Source organism: Ranitomeya variabilis, chromosome 3 (genome assembly GCF_051348905.1).
Source record: "Ranitomeya variabilis isolate aRanVar5 chromosome 3, aRanVar5.hap1, whole genome shotgun sequence".
Lineage (NCBI taxonomy): Eukaryota > Metazoa > Chordata > Amphibia > Anura > Dendrobatidae > Ranitomeya > Ranitomeya variabilis.
In genome coordinates this window covers 217,803,545-217,822,342 of record NC_135234.1, presented here as the reverse complement: position 1 = coordinate 217,822,342, position 18,798 = coordinate 217,803,545, and the positions used below count along the sequence as shown (strand labels likewise).

The following is an 18,798-nucleotide window of genomic DNA, read 5'->3' as shown; positions in this document are numbered from 1 at the left end:
TTACATGTAAATCTCCCAACCTTCTGTATGATACAGTGTAATACTATGCTTTTGGGTACTGATTTGCATTTTCAGACTTACCCTTTTTCACATTTATAAGATGCATTGGCTCCAATCACAGTATTCAAAAATTCTACTTTTCCATTTTGAAGAATATCTGGCATGTGACAATCCAATTCTTAAAAACAATAAATACTGTAGTTATAAATTATTTTATATTAATGTGTGATACCAAATAATGCAAATCCGATAGCAACATATACAGTCATCCCTCTTCCACGCACATTAACATTTCTTCTAGGAAGTTGTTACGTAAAGGTTACATACTGCGCTAAGTTTTCATCTGCTTTTATTTTCTGATTGTATATATTTTTTTAGAATTTTCTGTACATGATTATGGAACAGACATATTGCCTGAACTTGTGTTCACCTTTAAAAATATGATTTACAGTAGCCATATGGTCCACAGACAGCTAAAGTCTGGAGTGGACACATTGACTACCATAGGAGAGTTTTCATTGAGGAGTGGGAGGTATATTGTGACCATCACCCATTGTGCATAGCATGATCTTGTGTTTTATATTGTATATACAGGTGTACTCTGTTATTTAAATCATGCCTGTAATGATAATGAGACCGCTGAAAAGGAAGCATGGGCCTTCTACTAGGCTTCATGGCTAGGTGATGTCATAACATAAGAATTCTGACAAATCCCCATTTTCGAGCATTCTGCTTCATTTCTCCCAATCTTCTGATACAAATGCATGCTTAGTTGAACTGAGCATGCATGTGTTCTGTATGTAGCAAGGGAGTAAGCTGCTGTATGTCACTTCTGGTGAAAGCTTCCTGGGTTTACAAAAGGATCCATCATAACATGTATAATCCTTTTTTCCCACAATCATTATTAGGGAAGTGTTCACAAAGTGCACATATAGTCTTTAAATCTTTAATAAGGGTCGCAACAGTAGCCACATTGAATCTGACCTTATAGATAATCTTTAGACCATAATTCTTTTGGACTTTGCATCAAACATGAAATGGTTACCGTATATGCTTTTATATATGTTTTTATGCCAAAACCCTTTTCCCACCTCTGATAATTACTGTACTGAATGACCAATAATTATAATCAGCAATGGGATGGAATATCTTTACTTTTACAGAAGACCTTCGGAAACGTTGACCATTTTCCATCATCTCCACAGGAGGAAACATTATTTGACCCAGGGATGTACTGATAAGTCGATAAACAAGAATATGTGATGATGTCTCCTTCTACATAGGACTCTTTTTCAGGACTGGGCACAGCATATGACAAATTTTGAGGATTTGGACAAATCCCTATTTTGAGAAGAAAAAAACAGACCAGTTGAGATGTCGCTAAATAATTCTCAAAATTTTACTGCAATTTTGTAACATGAAACAACAGAAGTTTATTGTTTAACAAATTAGTGTACCCATCCCCCATGGAATATATTTACTTTTACAGAAGACCTTCTGAAACGTTGACCATTTTCCATCATCTCCACAGGAGGAAACATTATTTGACCCAGGGATGTACTGATAAGTCGATAAACAAGAATATGTGATGTTGTCTCCTTCTTCATAGGACTCTTTTTCAGGACTGGGCACAGCATATGACAAATTTTGAGGATTTGGACAAATCCCTATTTTGAGGAGAAACAAACAGACCAGTTGAGATGTCGCTAACTAATTCTCAAAATTTTACTGCAATTTTGTAACATGAAACAACAGAAGTTTATTGTTTAACAAATTAGTGTACCCATCCCCCATGGAATATATTTACTTTTACAGAAGACCTTCTGAAACGTTGACCATTTTCCATCATCTCCACAGGAGGAAACATTATTTGACCCGGGGATGTACTGATAAGTCGATAAACAAGAATATGTGATGTTGTCTCCTTCTACATAGGACTCTTTTTCAGGACTGGGCACAGCATATGACAAATTTTGAGGTTTTGGACAAATCCCTATTTTGAGGAGAAAAAAACAGACCAGTTGAGATGTCTCTAAATAATTCTCAAAATTTTACTGCAATTTGGTAACATGAAACAACCCAAGTTTATTGTATAACAAATTAGCGTACTCGTCTCCCTTTAGGTACGCAGAATGCTTATTTAGTAGTTTTGGAAATGTTGGAATATTGACCACTCTCATTTACTTAAAGAAGCACTCCTATCAAAGTTTTAGCCTCTTAATAAATTGCAATCATATTATATAGCACTGTGCACTTACAATTGCTCATTTTGACTTTCTAGTCAGCTAATTCTTCTCTTTTCTCTACTCTGTGTAGAAACAGGAAGTCTCTTGTCCCTACATGAATCATTCTCCTCTTTAACTCCTGACCCATCTGCTCCCTCTTCCCCCTTGCAAGGGACTTTTGACTCATGCAGGGAAAATTGACCTTCCGATGGATGGTGTTGGGTCTAAGAGTGTTAACTAGTTCCCAAGAACTCCTGAAGGTGGAGAGGCTGGGTTCCCGTACCTTGCTATGCACCTATATGAACCCTTTTCTGTCCTCTGCCCCACCCAGGGTAGTGGGAAGCTGAAGTGTATAGTAATAAACTAACCAGACAAACAAGAGAAGACAGAGATAAATGAAAATGCAAGCCATACAAAATTTGCACACCACACAACAGAGTGGGACACAGAGGAGTTTAAGGAAGGAAAAACAAAATAGGAGAGGATGAGGATGTACACACAGACAAAACTCCAAGCAACAATCTCCTGAACAATCTTGAAATGCCAACTCCAACCACGAACTACACCTATAACTCCAGAACCAGGCAGTAAAAAGAAACACTGGCAATCCTGAAGAGCTAGTGTCGAGTATATATAGCAAAAGGGAGTGGCCAAGTAGGAAAGTTCCTCCAGGAGTTTCAACTGAACAGATTAACCCTTGCTGTTGTGAATTCTGCTCTTGGGCTCCCTCCGGTGGTTGTTTGTGATAGTGCAGTTGTCTCTGGGTTGTAATCCAGGGCAGGTGTTTCTGCTGATTGCAGCTCTATTCAGTATTTAGGTGTGCTGGATTCTTTAGTCAGTGCCAGTTGTCCATTGTTCTTGGAGGGTTTACATCCCTGTCTGGTTCTTTCTGCTCTGCTGCCAATTCAGCCAAGATAAGCGTCTGGTTTATTTTCCTGCAGCACACATGCAATGTGCTTTTCAGTTCAGAACAATTCATTGTTTTGTCTTGTCCAGCTTAGACTTGTTTGGATTTTTTCAGTCATGCTGGATTCTCTGGAGATGCAGATATACATTCTATGTCTTTAGTTAGATGTGGAATTTTTGTATTTTCTGCTGTGGATATTTTCAGAGTTTTAATACTGACCGCTTAGTACTCTGTCCTATCCTTTACTATTTAGCTAGAAGTGCCTCTTTTGCTAAATCCTGTTTTCAGCCTGTGTGTGTCTTTACTCTTATATTCACCGTCAGTATTTGTGGGGGGCTGCCTATCCTTTGGGGTTTCTGCTCTGAGGCAAGATAGAATTCCCATTTCCATCTATAGGGTTATTTAGTCCTCCGGCTGTGTCGAGGTGTCTAGGATGTGTTAGGTACACCCCACAGCTACTTCTAGTTGCGGTGTCAGTTTAGGGTTGCAGTCTGTACAGGTACCACCTTCTCCAGAGAAGGTCTCATGTGGCTCCAAGGCCACCGGATCATAACACCTTGCATGATAGCAAGGAAAAATCCTGTACTGTTTAATACGATGGTGAAGTACTTCTAACCAGTGTAGAAGTTCGTGAAACCAGACCAGATCTTCTGGCTCCTCTTTGTCACGGTATCCCCATGACACCCAATTCTTCTATCCCTCTGAATCATCAGTCAGAGTTAGTTGGTAGGCCAATAAAAGCCTATTTAGGCAGGCTGATAATTGGGGAACAAGTGTTCGTAGGAACACTCTGTTAGGGCTAGCGGAACGCACCAAATAATAAGAAAGATAGAGTAAGGTGCGTTCGCAGCCCGGGGTCCACCATGCAGAGATGGAACCTGCTGCCAAGTAATGACTGACTATATGGCGGTTGTTATGATCTGGTGGCCTAAGAGCAGCATGAGACGTACTCTGGAGAAGGTGGTACCTGTACTGACCGCAGACCCTGAACTTAACACCGCAACTAGAAGTAGCCGTGGAATGTACCTAGCGCTCCCTAGACATCTCGACACAGCCGGAGGACTAATTACCCCAGAGATAGAAAACGGAAAACTATCTTGCCTCAGAGAAAATCCCCAAAGGATAGACAGCCCCCCACAAATATTAACTGTGAGAGGAGAGGGAAATAACATACGCAGACTGAAATCAGATTTTAGCAAAGGAGGCCACTTCTAGCTAAATAGAAAGGATAGGACAGAGTACTATGCGGTCAGTATTAAAACACTAGAAAATATCCACCACAGAAAATACTAAATCTCCACAGCTAACTAAAGATATGGAGGGTATATCTGCATCTCCAGAGATACCAGCTTGGCTAAACAAATCCTTATACAGACCAAGCTGGACAAGACAAAAACATGGAAAAGAACTGAACAATAAGGCCCCAGCATGTGGACAGCAAAAATCAAGGCCAGAACTTATCTTTGTTGGAATGAACAGCAAAGCAGGAGAGACCAGGCAAGGATGTGAATCCTCCAGGAACAATGGACAACTGGCACTGACTAAAGGGTCAAGCAAGACTAAATAGCCCAGTCAGAATTGCAAAAAGTGAACACACCTGATAACTGCTGTGATTCAGAGACAGCAGCGCTACCACTTACAACCACCGGAGGGAGCCCAAGAGCAGAATTCACAACAGTACCCTTTCCCCTTGAAGAGGGGTCACCGAACCCTCACCAGAGCCCCCAGGTCGATCCGGACGAGCCAAATGAAAGGCACGAACCAAATCCTCAGCATGAACATCGGAGGCAACAACCCAAGAATTATCCTCCTGGCCATAACCCTTCCATTTGACAAGATACTGAAGCTTCCGCCTCGAAAAATGAGAATCCAAAATCTTCTCAACCACATACTCCAACTCCCCATCAATCAACACCGGGGCAGGAGGATCAACAGAGGGAACAACGGGCACCACATATTTCCGCAACAAAGATCTATGAAAAACATTATGGATGGAAAAATAGGCCAGAAGGGCCAAAAGAAAAGACACTGGATTGATAATCTCAGAAATCCTATAAGGGCCAATAAACCGAGGCTTAAACTTAGGGGAAGAAACCTTCATAGGAACATGACGGGAAGACAACCAGACCAAATCCCCAACCCGAAGCCGGGAACCAACACACCGACGACGGTTAGCAAAACGCTGAGCCCCCTCCTGAGACAACACCAAATTGTCAACAACATGAGCCCAAATTTGCTGCAACCTATCAACAACAGAGTCCACCCCAGGACAATCAGAAGGCTCAACCTGCCCCAAAGAAAAACGAGGATGAAAACCAGAGTTACAAAAGAAGAGTGAAACCAAGGTAGCAGAACTAGCCCGATTATTAAGGGCAAACTCGGCCAATGGCAAGAAAGCCACCCAATCATCCTGATCAGCAGACACAAAGCATCTCAAATAAGTTTCCAAAGTCTGATTAGTTCGCTCGGTTTGACCATTTGTCTGAGGATGAAATGCGGAAGAAAAAGACAAAACAATGCCCAGCCTAGCACAAAAGACCCGCCAAAACCTAGAAACAAACTGGGAACCTCTATCGGACACAATATTCTCCGGAATGCCATGCAAACGAACCACATGCTGAAAAAACAACGGAACCAAATCGGAAGAGGAAGGCAACTTAGGCAAAGGTACCAAATGAACCATCTTAGAAAACCGGTCACAAACCACCCAGATAACTGACATCCTCTGGGAAACCGGAAAATCTGAAATAAAATCCATAGAAATATGCGTCCAAGGCCTCTCAGGGACCGGCAAAGGCAAAAGCAACCCACTAGCGCGGAAACAGCAAGGCTTGGCCCGTGCACAAGTCCCACAGGACTGCACAAAAGAACGCACATCCCGTGACAAAGAAGGCCACCAAAAGGACCTACCAACCAAATCTCTGGTACCGAAAATCCCTGGATGACCAGCCAACACAGAACAATGAACCTCCGAAATCACTTTACTAGTCCATCTGTCAGGAACAAACAGTTTCCCCACTGGACAGCGGTCAGGTTTATCTGCCTGAAATTCCTGAAGAACCTGTCGTAAATCAGGGGAGATGGCAGAAAGAATCACCCCATCCTTCAGAATACCGACCGGCTCAAGGACCCCAGGAGAATCAGGCAAAAAGCTCCTAGAGAGGGCATCAGCCTTAACATTCTTAGAACCCGGAAGATACGAGACCACAAAATCAAAACGGGAGAAAAACAGGGACCATCGGGCCTGTCTAGGATTCAGCCGTTTGGCAGACTCGAGGTAAATCAGATTCTTATGATCGGTCAAGACCACAATACGGTGCTTGGCCCCCTCAAGCCAATGTCGCCACTCCTCAAATGCCCACTTCATAGCCAACAACTCACGATTGCCGACATCATAATTGCGTTCCGCAGGGGAAAACTTTCGAGAAAAGAAGGCACACGGTTTCATCAAGGAACCATCAGAATTCCTCTGAGACAAAACGGCCCCTGCCCCAATCTCAGAAGCGTCAACCTCAACCTGAAAAGGAAGAGAAACATCCGGCTGACGCAACACAGGGGCAGAAGTAAATCGGCGTTTAAGCTCCTGAAAGGCAGAAACAGCCGCAGAAGACCAATTCGTCACATCAGCGCCCTTCTTCGTCAAATCGGTCAGGGATTTAACCACACTGGAGAAGTTGGCAATGAAACGGCGATAAAAATTAGCAAAGCCCAAAAATTTCTGAAGGCTCTTCACGGATGTGGGCTGGATCCAATCATGAATGGCCTGAACCTTAACCGGATCCATTTCTAAAGATGAGGGAGAAAAAATGAAGCCCAAAAAAGAAATCTTCTGTACTCCAAAGAGGCACTTAGACCCCTTCACAAATAAGGCATTATCACGAAGGATCTGAAATACCATCCTGACTTCTTTCACATGAGACTCCCAATCATCTGAAAAAATCAAAATATCATCCAAATATACAATCATGAATTTATCAAGATAATTCCGAAATATATCATGCATGAAGGACTGAAACACAGATGGAGCATTAGAGAGTCCGAATGGCATCACAAGGTATTCAAAATGGCCTTTGGGCGTATTAAACGCAGTTTTCCATTCGTCACCCTGCTTAATACGAACAAGATTATATGCCCCTCGAAGGTCAATCTTAGTAAACCAACTAGCCCCCTTAATCCTAGCAAACAGATCAGAAAGCAAAGGCAAAGGGTATTGGAATTTGACCGTGATCTTATTCAAGAGGCGATAATCAATACAGGGTCTCAAGGAGCCATCCATTTTGGCAACAAAGAAAAAACCTGCTCCCAATGGTGAAGAATATGGCCAAATATGCCCCTTCTCCAAGGACTCCTTAACATAGCTCCGCATGGCGGTATGTTCTGGCAGAGACAGGTTGAAAAGTCGGCCTTTAGGGAACTTACAGCCTGGAATCAAGTCAATAGCACAATCACAGTCCCTATGCGGTGGAAGGGAACTGGACTTGGGCTCATTGAATACATCCTGGAAATCTGACAAAAACTCAGGAATTTCAGAAGAGGGAGAGGAGGCAACTGACATCAAAGGAACGTCACCATGAACCCCCTGACAACCCCAACTAGTCACAGACATAGATTTCCAATCTAATACCGGATTATGCACCTGTAACCATGGGAAACCCAGCACAATAGCATCATGCAAATTATGCAACACCAGAAAACGACAATCTTCCTGATGAGCTGGCGCCATGCACATGGTCAGCTGTGTCTAAAACTGAGGTTTATTTTTAGCCAACGGTGTAGCATCAATGCCCCTCAAAGGAATAGGACTCTGCAAAGGCTGCAAGGGGAAACCACAACGTCTGGCAAATTCTAAGTCCATTAAATTTAGAGCGGCGCCTGAATCCACAAATGCCATGACAGAAAATGACGATAATGAGCAGATCAGGGTCACAGACAACAGAAATTTAGGTTGTACAGTACTGATAGTAACAGAACTAGCGATTCTCTTGGTACGCTTAGGGCAATCAGAAATAACATGAGCAGAATCGCCGCAGTAAAAACACAACCTATTCTGACGTCTGAATCCTTGTCGTTCAGCTCTAGACACAATCCTATCACACTGCATAGGCTCAGGACTCCGCTCGGAAAACAATGCCATAGTGTGCACAACTCTGCGCTCGCGCAAGCGCCGATCAATCTGAATGGCCAGAGACATAGAATCACTCAGACCAGCAGGCGTGGGGAACCCCACCATAACATCTTTAACGGATTCAGAAAGACCCTTTCTGAAAATGCAGCCAAGGCATCCTCATTCCATTTAGTCAGTACAGACCATTTTCTAAATTTCTGGCAATATGATTCTGCCGCTTCTTGACCTTGACACAGGGCCAACAAGGTCTTCTCAGCATGATCCACTGAATTCGGTTCATCATACAATAACCCAAGCGCCTGAAAAAAGGTGTCAACATTAAGCAACGCCGGATTCCCAGGTTCCAGGGCAAATGCCCAATCCTGGGGGTCACCACGCAGCAGAGATATAACAATTTTAACCTGCTGGATGGGATCACCAGAGGAACGGGGTTTCAGAGCAAAAAACAGTTTACAGTTATTTTTAAAGCTTAAAAATTTGGACCTATCCCCAGAAAACAAATCAGGAGTTGGAATTCTAGGCTCTAAAACCGGAGTCTGAACGATATAATCGGAAATACCCTGTACTCTAACAGCAAGTTGATCCACACGAGAAGCCAATCCCTGAACATCCATACCAGTGCCGAACTCCTGAGCCACCCAGAGGTAAAGAGGGAAGAGAAAAAAAAAAACCACAACAGACTACAGAAAAAAAAATGGCTCAGCACTTTCCTTCCCTTCTTCTGAGATGCGGTTAACTCATTGTTGGCCAGTTGTACTGTTATGATCTGGTGGCCTAAGAGCAGCATGAGACGTACTCTGGAGAAGGTGGTACCTGTACTGACCGCAGACCCTGAACTTAACACCGCAACTAGAAGTAGCTGTGGAATGTACCTAGCGCTCCCTAGACATCTCGACACAGCCGGAGGACTAATTACCCCTAGAGATAGAAAAGTGAAAACTATCTTGCCTCAGAGAAAATTCCCAAAGGATAGGCAGCCCCCCACAAATATTGACTGTGAGAGGAGAGGGAAATAACATGCGCAGACTGAAATCAGATTTTAGCAAAGGAGGCCACTTCTAGCTAAATAGAAAGGATAGGACAGAGTACTATGCGGTCAGTATAAAAACACTAGAAAATCCACCACAGAAAATACAAAATCTCCACAGCTAACTAGAGATATGGAGGGTATATCTGCATCTCCAGAGATACCAGCTTGGCTAAACAAATCCTTATACAGACCAAGCTGGACAAGACAAAAACATGGAAAAGAACTGAACAATAGGCCACAGCATGTGGACAGCAAAATCAAGGCCAGAACTTATCTTTGTTGAAATGAACAGCAAAGCAGGAGAGACCAGGCAAGGATGTAAATCCTCCAGGAACAATGGACAACTTGCACTGACTAAAGGGTCAAGCAAGACTAAATAGCCCAGTCAGAATTGCAAAAAGTGAACACACCTGATAACTGCTGTGATTCAGAGACAGCAGCGCTACCACTTACAACCACCGGAGGGAGCCCAAGAGCAGAATTCACAACAGGCGGTACAATGTGGATACACACACGGGTAAACTTCACCCTGTGTGAAGGAAGCGAACCCTGTTGCGTCACAGGGCCGCAGTACCGCACCAAGAGCGCAAGCAAGGAGTCTCAGAGCTCAATCCCAAGACACAGGATTTGAGTTTATATAGACCTCTTGCGCTCGACACCGCAACTGGGGTGTCAGAGTGAAAGAAATAATAAAGATGCACGAGAGTGCGTGCGGTGCCGCACTGGCGGATGCCACTAACCACCCAGGTTTGGGTCAGGAAAGCGCTGTGAAAGCGCACGGCGCCGCACTGGCGGTCACAGCAGTTAGACGCTGTATTGTGTGTCACGTGCTGATGGCTAAGTCGGGCACTAGATAGCAATCATCCACCTTACGCGAGCAGTCATACACAAGGGAGGGGATAATTAACGACTTTCACACATCAACACACACACGTTTACAAGTTTACACTAGCCCATGGTCGTTCGGTCATGCGAAGCTTATATAGCTGCAGCATGAACAGGACCTTCCAAAAAAGGACCAATGGGAAGCTGCCACAGAAGTTGAGCACCTTCAGGACCTTCCTGGAGGACCAATGGGATCTGCTGCAGTATCTGAGCACGTGACCCTCGATCTCCAACGGGAGATCTTGCACTGGGCATGCCCAGAAGGGGAAAAGCAGGACTTAGTCCCAAAAGCGTCTGCTCGCCGCTGCCCAGCACTGGCTTCAATGGCAGAAGCTGGAAACACAGTAGTAACCCTATGCACAGAGTGGGACTGAGCAAGACACTGGGACCAACGTCTCTGCTGAGCAGACTCCACTGTGGCTGGAGAAGAATGGGAGACTCCTAACACACTTGTTCTCAACCATCAGTCATCTAACTGGCCGCACCCATCAGAAGAATGAACAAAACACGTTTTTGTTGAGTTGTCCTTTATAAACAGGCTATGGGCTATCAATAAAATGGTGTCTATTCTATGTATGCAGAATGATCATATTAATGATCGTTCTGTGTGCATAGTATTCTGGTTGACCTGTCTAAACGGGGCAATAAATGACCTGTACTGTATTTTACTGTATACAAAACTCACAAAAATTAATACATATGCGTGGCCGAGAGACAAGGATTGTTATATCTCTCCCAATATTTCTGTCCGAAACAATAGGACAGTCTAGGAAACTCCCCAATAAATACAAAACAACAGAACGGAGTATACAAGTCCCAATACGCATTTTATTTAAAAATTTTATAATTTTATTTATATTATCAAAATATATAATTCAAACTGAGTAATCAAATATAAATACAATACATATAAATAACAGGATTAGTGGAGGAGGAAACACTATAATAGTGGCGGAGCGGATGACAACACCTATCACATCATATCACAAGGACTGCTATTGTGGGAGCCATAGTATGAAAAAAAAAAAAAAGTTGCAACAGTGCAGGTTATATCACTAGCTAAAGTGCCATAGTGCCTACAGGACTCATCACCTCATATCATATAAAGCAGCTTACCCATTAGGTCTGAGATGTCTCACCACGCTCCACACACCACCCCCTTGACGCACGTTTCGCGGTCGCTTTCTCAAAAAGGGGTTTGTTGCTAGCTCACTCTCTCACCGGTTAAAATAGGGCGCATACAGGAAGTCTCATCAAGCGCATCGGCGCACATGTGTCCAAGGTCCAGATCCATCATACCCGGCGGTCGTCAGAGCCGCACACACAGGGGGCGGAAAACCGCTCAGTGACGTCACATGGTGTGTGTGCGGCATCTAATGATAACCGCCCAGGAAGTCAGGTGCATAGACTCTAGAGCACGTGTGCGCACAGCCTGAGACCCTCCCACCGAAGTCCATGGCGGCCGCCATTTTCTAAATGATATCCAGTATGTTACAAAGTAACATGTGAGTAAATAAAAGAAAGTCTTTGACCAGAGACCATCAGAAGCACGAATCACCGCAAAGTAAGTAATACTACTAAGTCTGCTGTGAATTACATAGTTTAACTCCCCAGATCACCATATCGGGGACCACAAGAAAAGTGCTTAAAGTGCTGTAAACAAAGTGACTGCCTACATAAATAAATCCAAAACCCACCCATGGATAACCATGGGAATCGCTATATTATAATGGTGAGATATAACGTGCATAAGCACGATTAAAATAGTGAAATGTCATTAATGGAGATCATACAACCCCTCCTGCTATACTAAATAGGAACTCATACTTGGTGAAAACATAACAGTGTGCACTATGACAGGGGCCCATCAGAAAACATGATAAGTGATATACAAAAACTAAACATAAATTCATATGTGAATACATAAGTAATTACAGACGTGTACACATACATATAAATGCAACACAGCAGGAATAAAAAAATAGTAAATATATAATACTAATAAATAGTATGCATAAATAATAATAGAAAAAAATATAAAGATATAATAAGACAAATAATCAATAATGAATATATATATGAATATGAATATATAAATATATATGAGTAATTGAATAATACGAAAAAAATAATACAAGAACGATATCTAATATAATAATAACGAAGAAAAATAAACACATCAAATAATAAAGAAAATAAATAAAATAAAATGAAAATAAAAAATAAAAAATAACAAAATAATAAAGTTGAAATCCGGTTTCATTCATAGAAGGTCTCAGGCGAATCCGGTGAGAGATCGCATAACAGGTCACATTGCGGCAGCGTCCCATACTAATAAAAACTAAAGACAAGAGAACAAACTTATTAGAATAAAACTTAAAAACACAGAAAGGAATCATCTGGAAAGAGGATAAACAACAATAGTCAGAATTGTACTGAGTGCTGGGACAGCACAAAAGTATTACCAATGAGGACGAAGTCGTGGTGGAACAGCAATCGCACATAAGAGGTGGGAAAGGCGTGTCATAAAAATGGAACAAAACTCAATTGTTCATTAAGTCCCTTGGGGGACATGGTGTCAAGGGTGGCAATCCACCTGCATTCACATTGTGCAAGCAGTTGCTTCAGATTGCCACCCCTGATGCCGCCATGAATCCTATCAATTCCCCTCACTTTTAGACCGGTGGGATCAGACCCGTGGTACATGCGGAAATGCCTAGGTAGGGTTTTCAAAGTTGATATATCCTTTGTTTCTTTTGCAGCCAGAATGTCACGAACATGCTCGCGCGTCCTAACCTTCAGTTCCCTAGATGTGAGACCGATATAAATCAGGGAGCAGGGACATGTAGCGTAATATACCACATGGGTGGAATTGCATGAAATATAATCACGAATTGTATATTCCCTGCTCCCATCAGATGATAAAAAGGTCCCACATCTAAGGATATTAGGACACGCGACACATGACCCGCAGGGGAAGCAACCCAGTCTGGGATTTATTTTCGCCAAGAAGGTATCACATTTTGCCACATAATGGCTTTTCACCAGACTGTCTTTAAGATTTCTTCCCCTGCGCTGTACCATACATGGGGCTGGAGACAAATGTTTCGCCAGAACATTATCCGTCATTAAGACCGACCAATGTTTGGTCAAAATATCACGGATCCGATCCCACCGGCAATTTGCTGTGGAAATAAACCGTATCTCAGGATCCCGTGCTTTGTTGGTCTTTTTAGATGGTACCAACAGATCCTCTCTCCGGGTCTGTTTCGCCCGTCTATAACCTGCCTTGATGCACCGACGACTGTACCCCCTGGCCTTGAATCTGTCCGAAAGAGTCGCGGACTGTCCCTCAAAGCGGGCCTCGGTGGAGCAGACACGCCTATTCCTCAAGAACTGACCAACTGGGATGGCCTTAATAGTTGAGTAGTTATGTGCTGAAGAGGCATGAAGTAAAGAATTGACGGCCGTCTCTTTGCGATAGAGGTCCGTCTCAATAGAGCCATCTGCGGCAACACAAAGAGTGATATCCAAAAAATTAATCCGAGTTTTGTGCCAGCAATAGGTAAACTTCAAATTAAAACAATTTTGATTAAGGTACTGCATGAACTGGGTCAGGCTGGTCTCGTCACCGTTCCAGATCATAAGTACATCATCGATGTAACGAAACCAGCCCACCACCTGGTCCGCGGCATGTGCCCCGTCGCCCTGGAAGATGGTTCTTTCCCAGTACCCCAAAAATAGATTAGCATAAGACGGGGCACATGCCGCGCCCATTGCAGTACCTTGTAACTGTAAAAAAAATTTATCCTTAAATACAAAAAAATTGTGCTTCAAAATAAATTCCAATAATTCTAAAATAAATTCCGAAAAATGTCCATCCCAGTTGGTTGTCTCAAGAAAGAAGCGTGCCGCCCTTAACCCATCGCTGTGTCGAATTGACGTGTATAATGATTCGATATCGATGGTAACCAGAAGCATACCCGCCTCGAGGGACAGGCCATCGACCCTTGTTAGAACATCCGTAGTGTCTCTGACATAGGAGGGGAGCGTTTCCACGAGTGGTTTTAGATAGTAGTCAATAAATTTACACACATTATCGCACAACCCTCCCATGCCAGAGACAATCGGTCTGCCAGGGGGATTAACAGCGTCTTTGTGCACCTTCGGCAGTAAGTAGAAGGTGGCTATCTTTGGAAATTTTGGAAGCAGGCCATCAAGGACCTTCTTTGGAATAATCCCTGACTCCCCAGCATAGGATAGAATCACCTCTAATTCATTAGTGAAGGATTGTAAAGGGCTGTGGGGCAACACACAGTAAGTGGTTTTGTTCCTCAACTGTCGAAATGCCTCCTTCTCGTATTTGTCGGTTGGCCAGATAACCACATTCCCTCCCTTGTCTGCTGGTTTAAAAACCACTGAATCCAATGATTGTAATTCCTTCAGAGCTCTCCTCTGTGTCTGTGTAAGATTGTCATTACATCTAAATTTTGATATCTTCTTGAGATCCTCCGTTACAAGTCTACAGAAGATCTCAACTTGTGGACAGAGAGACAAGGGAGGGAATGAGGAGGATCTGGACACAACCGACAGGGGAAATTTACCTGGAAGTTCAGACTCCTGCTCCCTCAAAAGATCTTCCAATGCCTCCAAGGCTTCACGTTCCGCATCCACAGGTAGATCTTGATTGGAATCCCTTTGACTATATAGCTTCTTAAGTATCAACTTACGACAAAAGAGATGGGTATCTTTTAGGACTGTAAAAAAGTCAAAGTTATTACAGGGTACAAAATTTAAACCCAATTTCAACAGTTCCACCTGTGTTTGGGAGAGATGATGGGATGATAAATTGATTACCTCCAAGTCAGAGGATTTGGATTTGCAGTCATATATCCCTGTTGGTGAAAATTTATTCTTATTAAAATTTCGTTTCTTGGCAACTCTGCCCGGTTGTATCTTTCTGGCTGGCTGCTTATTCCTTGAGTGATCAGATATAATACTTGATTCATCAATAGAAGTTACGGATGAGATAGAGCCGGATCGGGACTGAGAGTACGGGCGACCCCTTTTATTGTTATTTCTCCACCGGTACACTTTATTGTCTTGGTAATCAGAGTTATCCCTCTGTAGTTTTTTGGTTTTAACTGCACCAATCTCCTGTTCCCACCTTAAAAAATCTTTGTCTAAGTCTCCATTCAATTTCTCCAAGGCCTCTGATGTCAGGTCATCCTTGATTTGGGATTGGAGGGTATCAATATCCCTCTCAATTTCTCCCAATTTAGTCTCGTCCAATCCCATCAACAATTCAATAAACCCCCTAGAGCATTTGGTGGCCAGATCCTCCCATTTTCCTTTAAATACTTCATCATCCACTGTAAACGAAGGGAAGATCTGGACCCGTAGGCCCCTAGGTATTAGATTGCGAGCCAGGTACTGGCCCAGGGGGGTGGTGTGTGGAGCGTGGTGAGACATCTCAGACCTAATGGGTAAGCTGCTTTATATGATATGAGGTGATGAGTCCTGTAGGCACTATGGCACTTTAGCTAGTGATATAACCTGCACTGTTGCAACTTTTTTTTTTTTTTTTTTTTCATACTATGGCTCCCACAATAGCAGTCCTTGTGATATGATGTGATAGGTGTTGTCATCCGCTCCGCCACTATTATAGTGTTTCCTCCTCCACTAATCCTGTTATTTATATGTATTGTATTTATATTTGACTACTCAGTTTGAATTATATATTTTGATAATATAAATAAAATTATACAATTTTTAAATAAAATGCGTATTGGGACTTGTATACTCCGTTCTGTTGTTTTGTATTTTACTGTACCATATAATAAATAAATATGAATTACTTTTACAGAAGATCTTCTGAAATGTTGACCATGTTTAATTTTCTCCACAGGTTGAAATAATAATAATCTTTATATAGCACTAACATATTACGCAGCGCTTTACAGTTTGTACACATTATCATCATCACTGTCCCCGATGGGGCTCACAATCTAAATTCCCTATCAGTATGTCTTTGGAATGTGGGAGGAAACCAGAGTGCCCAGAGGAAACCCACACAAACACAGAGAGAACATACAAACTCTTTGCAGATGTTGTCCAAGGTGGGATTAGAACCCAGGACTCCAGCACTGCAAGGATGCTGTGCTAACCACTGCGCCACCGTGCTGCCCGTTGAAACATTATTTAAGGCTGAGATGTAGTTATAATTGGGTAAACAGGAATATATGACATTGTCTCCTACCTGGTAGACTTCTTTGTCAGCATTGGGCACAGCATATGACAAATTTTTAGGCTTTGGACAAATCCCTGTTTTTGGGATATAACTGATCCAGGTCACATTTTCCTGAAAACACTGTTAGAACTAACAAGTACAATGCTGAAAACAGTCTAGGTTATACTGCATAGCAAACTGGCATGCCTCAGTTAGGCACAAGCCTCATGTACAGTATATGTGTGTGCTTAACAATAGATACAGAAGATGCTATCCATGATGGGTTATCTGGTGAAAACAAGTAATCACCTATCTATGGAATAGGTGACAACTTGTTGATTGTGGCAGATGCGAAGCTAGGGGTTGAGCATGGAGGGAGGCACATCCGAGTAGGCCCCTAACTCATAATCCTGTTAGGGTGAAATCAGACTACCATATTAATCATGTGAGGATCGCCTCACAATCCTTGGACTGGCCGTCGGCTCTCCTGACCTGAGCGTGACAGCATATGTTTCTATGCAGCTGTCATGCTCATGTCAGGAGACCCGACTGCCAGTCCAAGGATTGTGATGTGATGTGATAATGTAGTAGAAGTCAACTACAGGCCTATGTAACACCACAGATAACACAGTAATAAATGAGCACAGATAATGTAGTAGATGCTACCTGCAGTCCCATGTAACATAACAGATAACACCGTGATAACTGAGTACAGATAATGTAGTAGATGTTACCTGCAGTACTATGTAACATCACAGATTGTGATAACTCTCCGAGAACAATGTAGTAGATGTCACCTGCACTTGTATGTAACACAGTGATAACTCTTTGAGCACACATAATGTATAGGAAACCTGCAGTCCCATGTAACAACACAGTCAAATCAGTGATTATACATGGTGTAAGATGGATGTAGGACACCTAGTGGATGGGAGATTATCCTGGAGTAATACTTTAACATGTATAAGACCAAAAGGGGTTAATCAGCCATGACAGTTTGATTGTGAGCAGCTAAAGAGTTGGGAGAGATGGCTGCTCACCATTTCTCTACCCTGTGAGTGGTTCACTTTGAAAAATGAGACTTGTTTGTCTCAGACATGTTTGTGTGTATGGAAGAGTGCAGCTCTCCTGGATTGAGTCCTTTGCTAAAGGACAAAGAAGCTGGACTCTAAGCCAGATAGGCTAATGTTGTGAATTCCGTTCTCGCGCTCCCTCCTGTGGTCTTGAATGGTACTTTGGTGAGTTCTGTCCTTGGACACCCTCTGGTGGCTTTGAGTGGAACTGCTGATCTTTGAGGTTGGCTTTCTCAGCTGCCATCGCTTATTGCTTCTGCTGGCTTTCCTATTTAACTCTGCTGAGATCGTTAGTTCATGCCAGCTGTCAATGTCTCAGTACCGGTTCAGTTCTCTCTTGGATTTCTCTGAGGACCTGTCTACTCCAGCAGAAGCTAAGTCCCTGCTAGTTCATTGTTGTTCATTGGTTTTTGAATATATTTCTCAGTACTTGCTATGTTTCTAGTCCAGCTTGCTATTATGATATTTCCTTGCTAGCTGGAAGCTCTGGGGGTGCAGAGTTGCGCCTCCACACCGTGAGTCGGTGTGGAGGTCTTTTTGCACACTCTGCGTGGTTTTTGTAGTTTTTAATACTGACCGCACAGTTCCCTTTCCTATCCTCTGTCTTTCTAGAGAAGATTCGGCCTCCTTTGCTAAAATCGGTTTCATTCCTGTGTTTGTCACTTCCCTCTTAACTCACAGTCAATATTTGTGGGGGGCTACTTTTACTTTGGGGAATTTCTCTGAGGCAAGGTAGGCTCCTATTTCTATCTTTAGGGGTAGTTAGCTCTTAGGCTGTGAAGAGGCATCTAGGGAGAGTTAGGTACGCTCCACGGCTATTTCTAGTGTGTGTGATAGGATTAGGGATTGCGGTCAGCAGAGTTACCACCTCCTCAGAGCTTGTCCCAGGTTTTACGTTTTAACCATCAGGTCATTCCGGGTGCTCCTAACCACCAGGTCCATAACAGTACAGCTGGCCGACAAAGTGTTAATGCATCTCAAAAGAGGGATAAGAGAAGTTCTGAGTCAATTTTTTTTTCTTTGCAGCTTGTTTTGCCTTTCTTTTCCCCTTAACCTCTGGGTGGTTCAGGATTCAGGTGTAGATATGGATATTCAAGGTTTGTCCTCTTGTGTGGATCAACTCGCTGCAAGGGTACAAGGTATTCAAGATTATGTAGTTCAGAATCCGATGTTAGAGCCTAGAATTCCAATTCCTGATTTGTTTTCTGGGGATAGATCTAAATTTTGGAATTTCAAAAATAATTGCAGACTGTTTCTTGCTCTGAAACCCCGCTCCTCTGGTGACCCCATTCAGCAAGTAAAGATTGTTATTTCTTTGTTGCAT

The 18,798-nt window shown here is 42.9% G+C and overlaps 1 protein-coding gene across 1 annotated transcript in view; it reads right to left on the bottom strand.

The window, feature by feature from the left end:
• LOC143818086 (sushi, von Willebrand factor type A, EGF and pentraxin domain-containing protein 1-like) overlaps positions 1 to 18,798 on the bottom strand; it is an 86,099-nt gene that overhangs the window by 33,561 nt on the left and 33,740 nt on the right. The window contains exons 4-7 of the mRNA XM_077299512.1: positions 1,808 to 1,993; positions 1,482 to 1,667; positions 1,156 to 1,341; positions 82 to 178 (exon numbers count right to left, since the gene is read on the bottom strand). Of these exons, the coding sequence (XP_077155627.1) occupies positions 82 to 178; positions 1,156 to 1,341; positions 1,482 to 1,667; positions 1,808 to 1,993 (655 nt within the window). The remainder of the gene's footprint in view (positions 1 to 81; positions 179 to 1,155; positions 1,342 to 1,481; positions 1,668 to 1,807; positions 1,994 to 18,798) is intronic.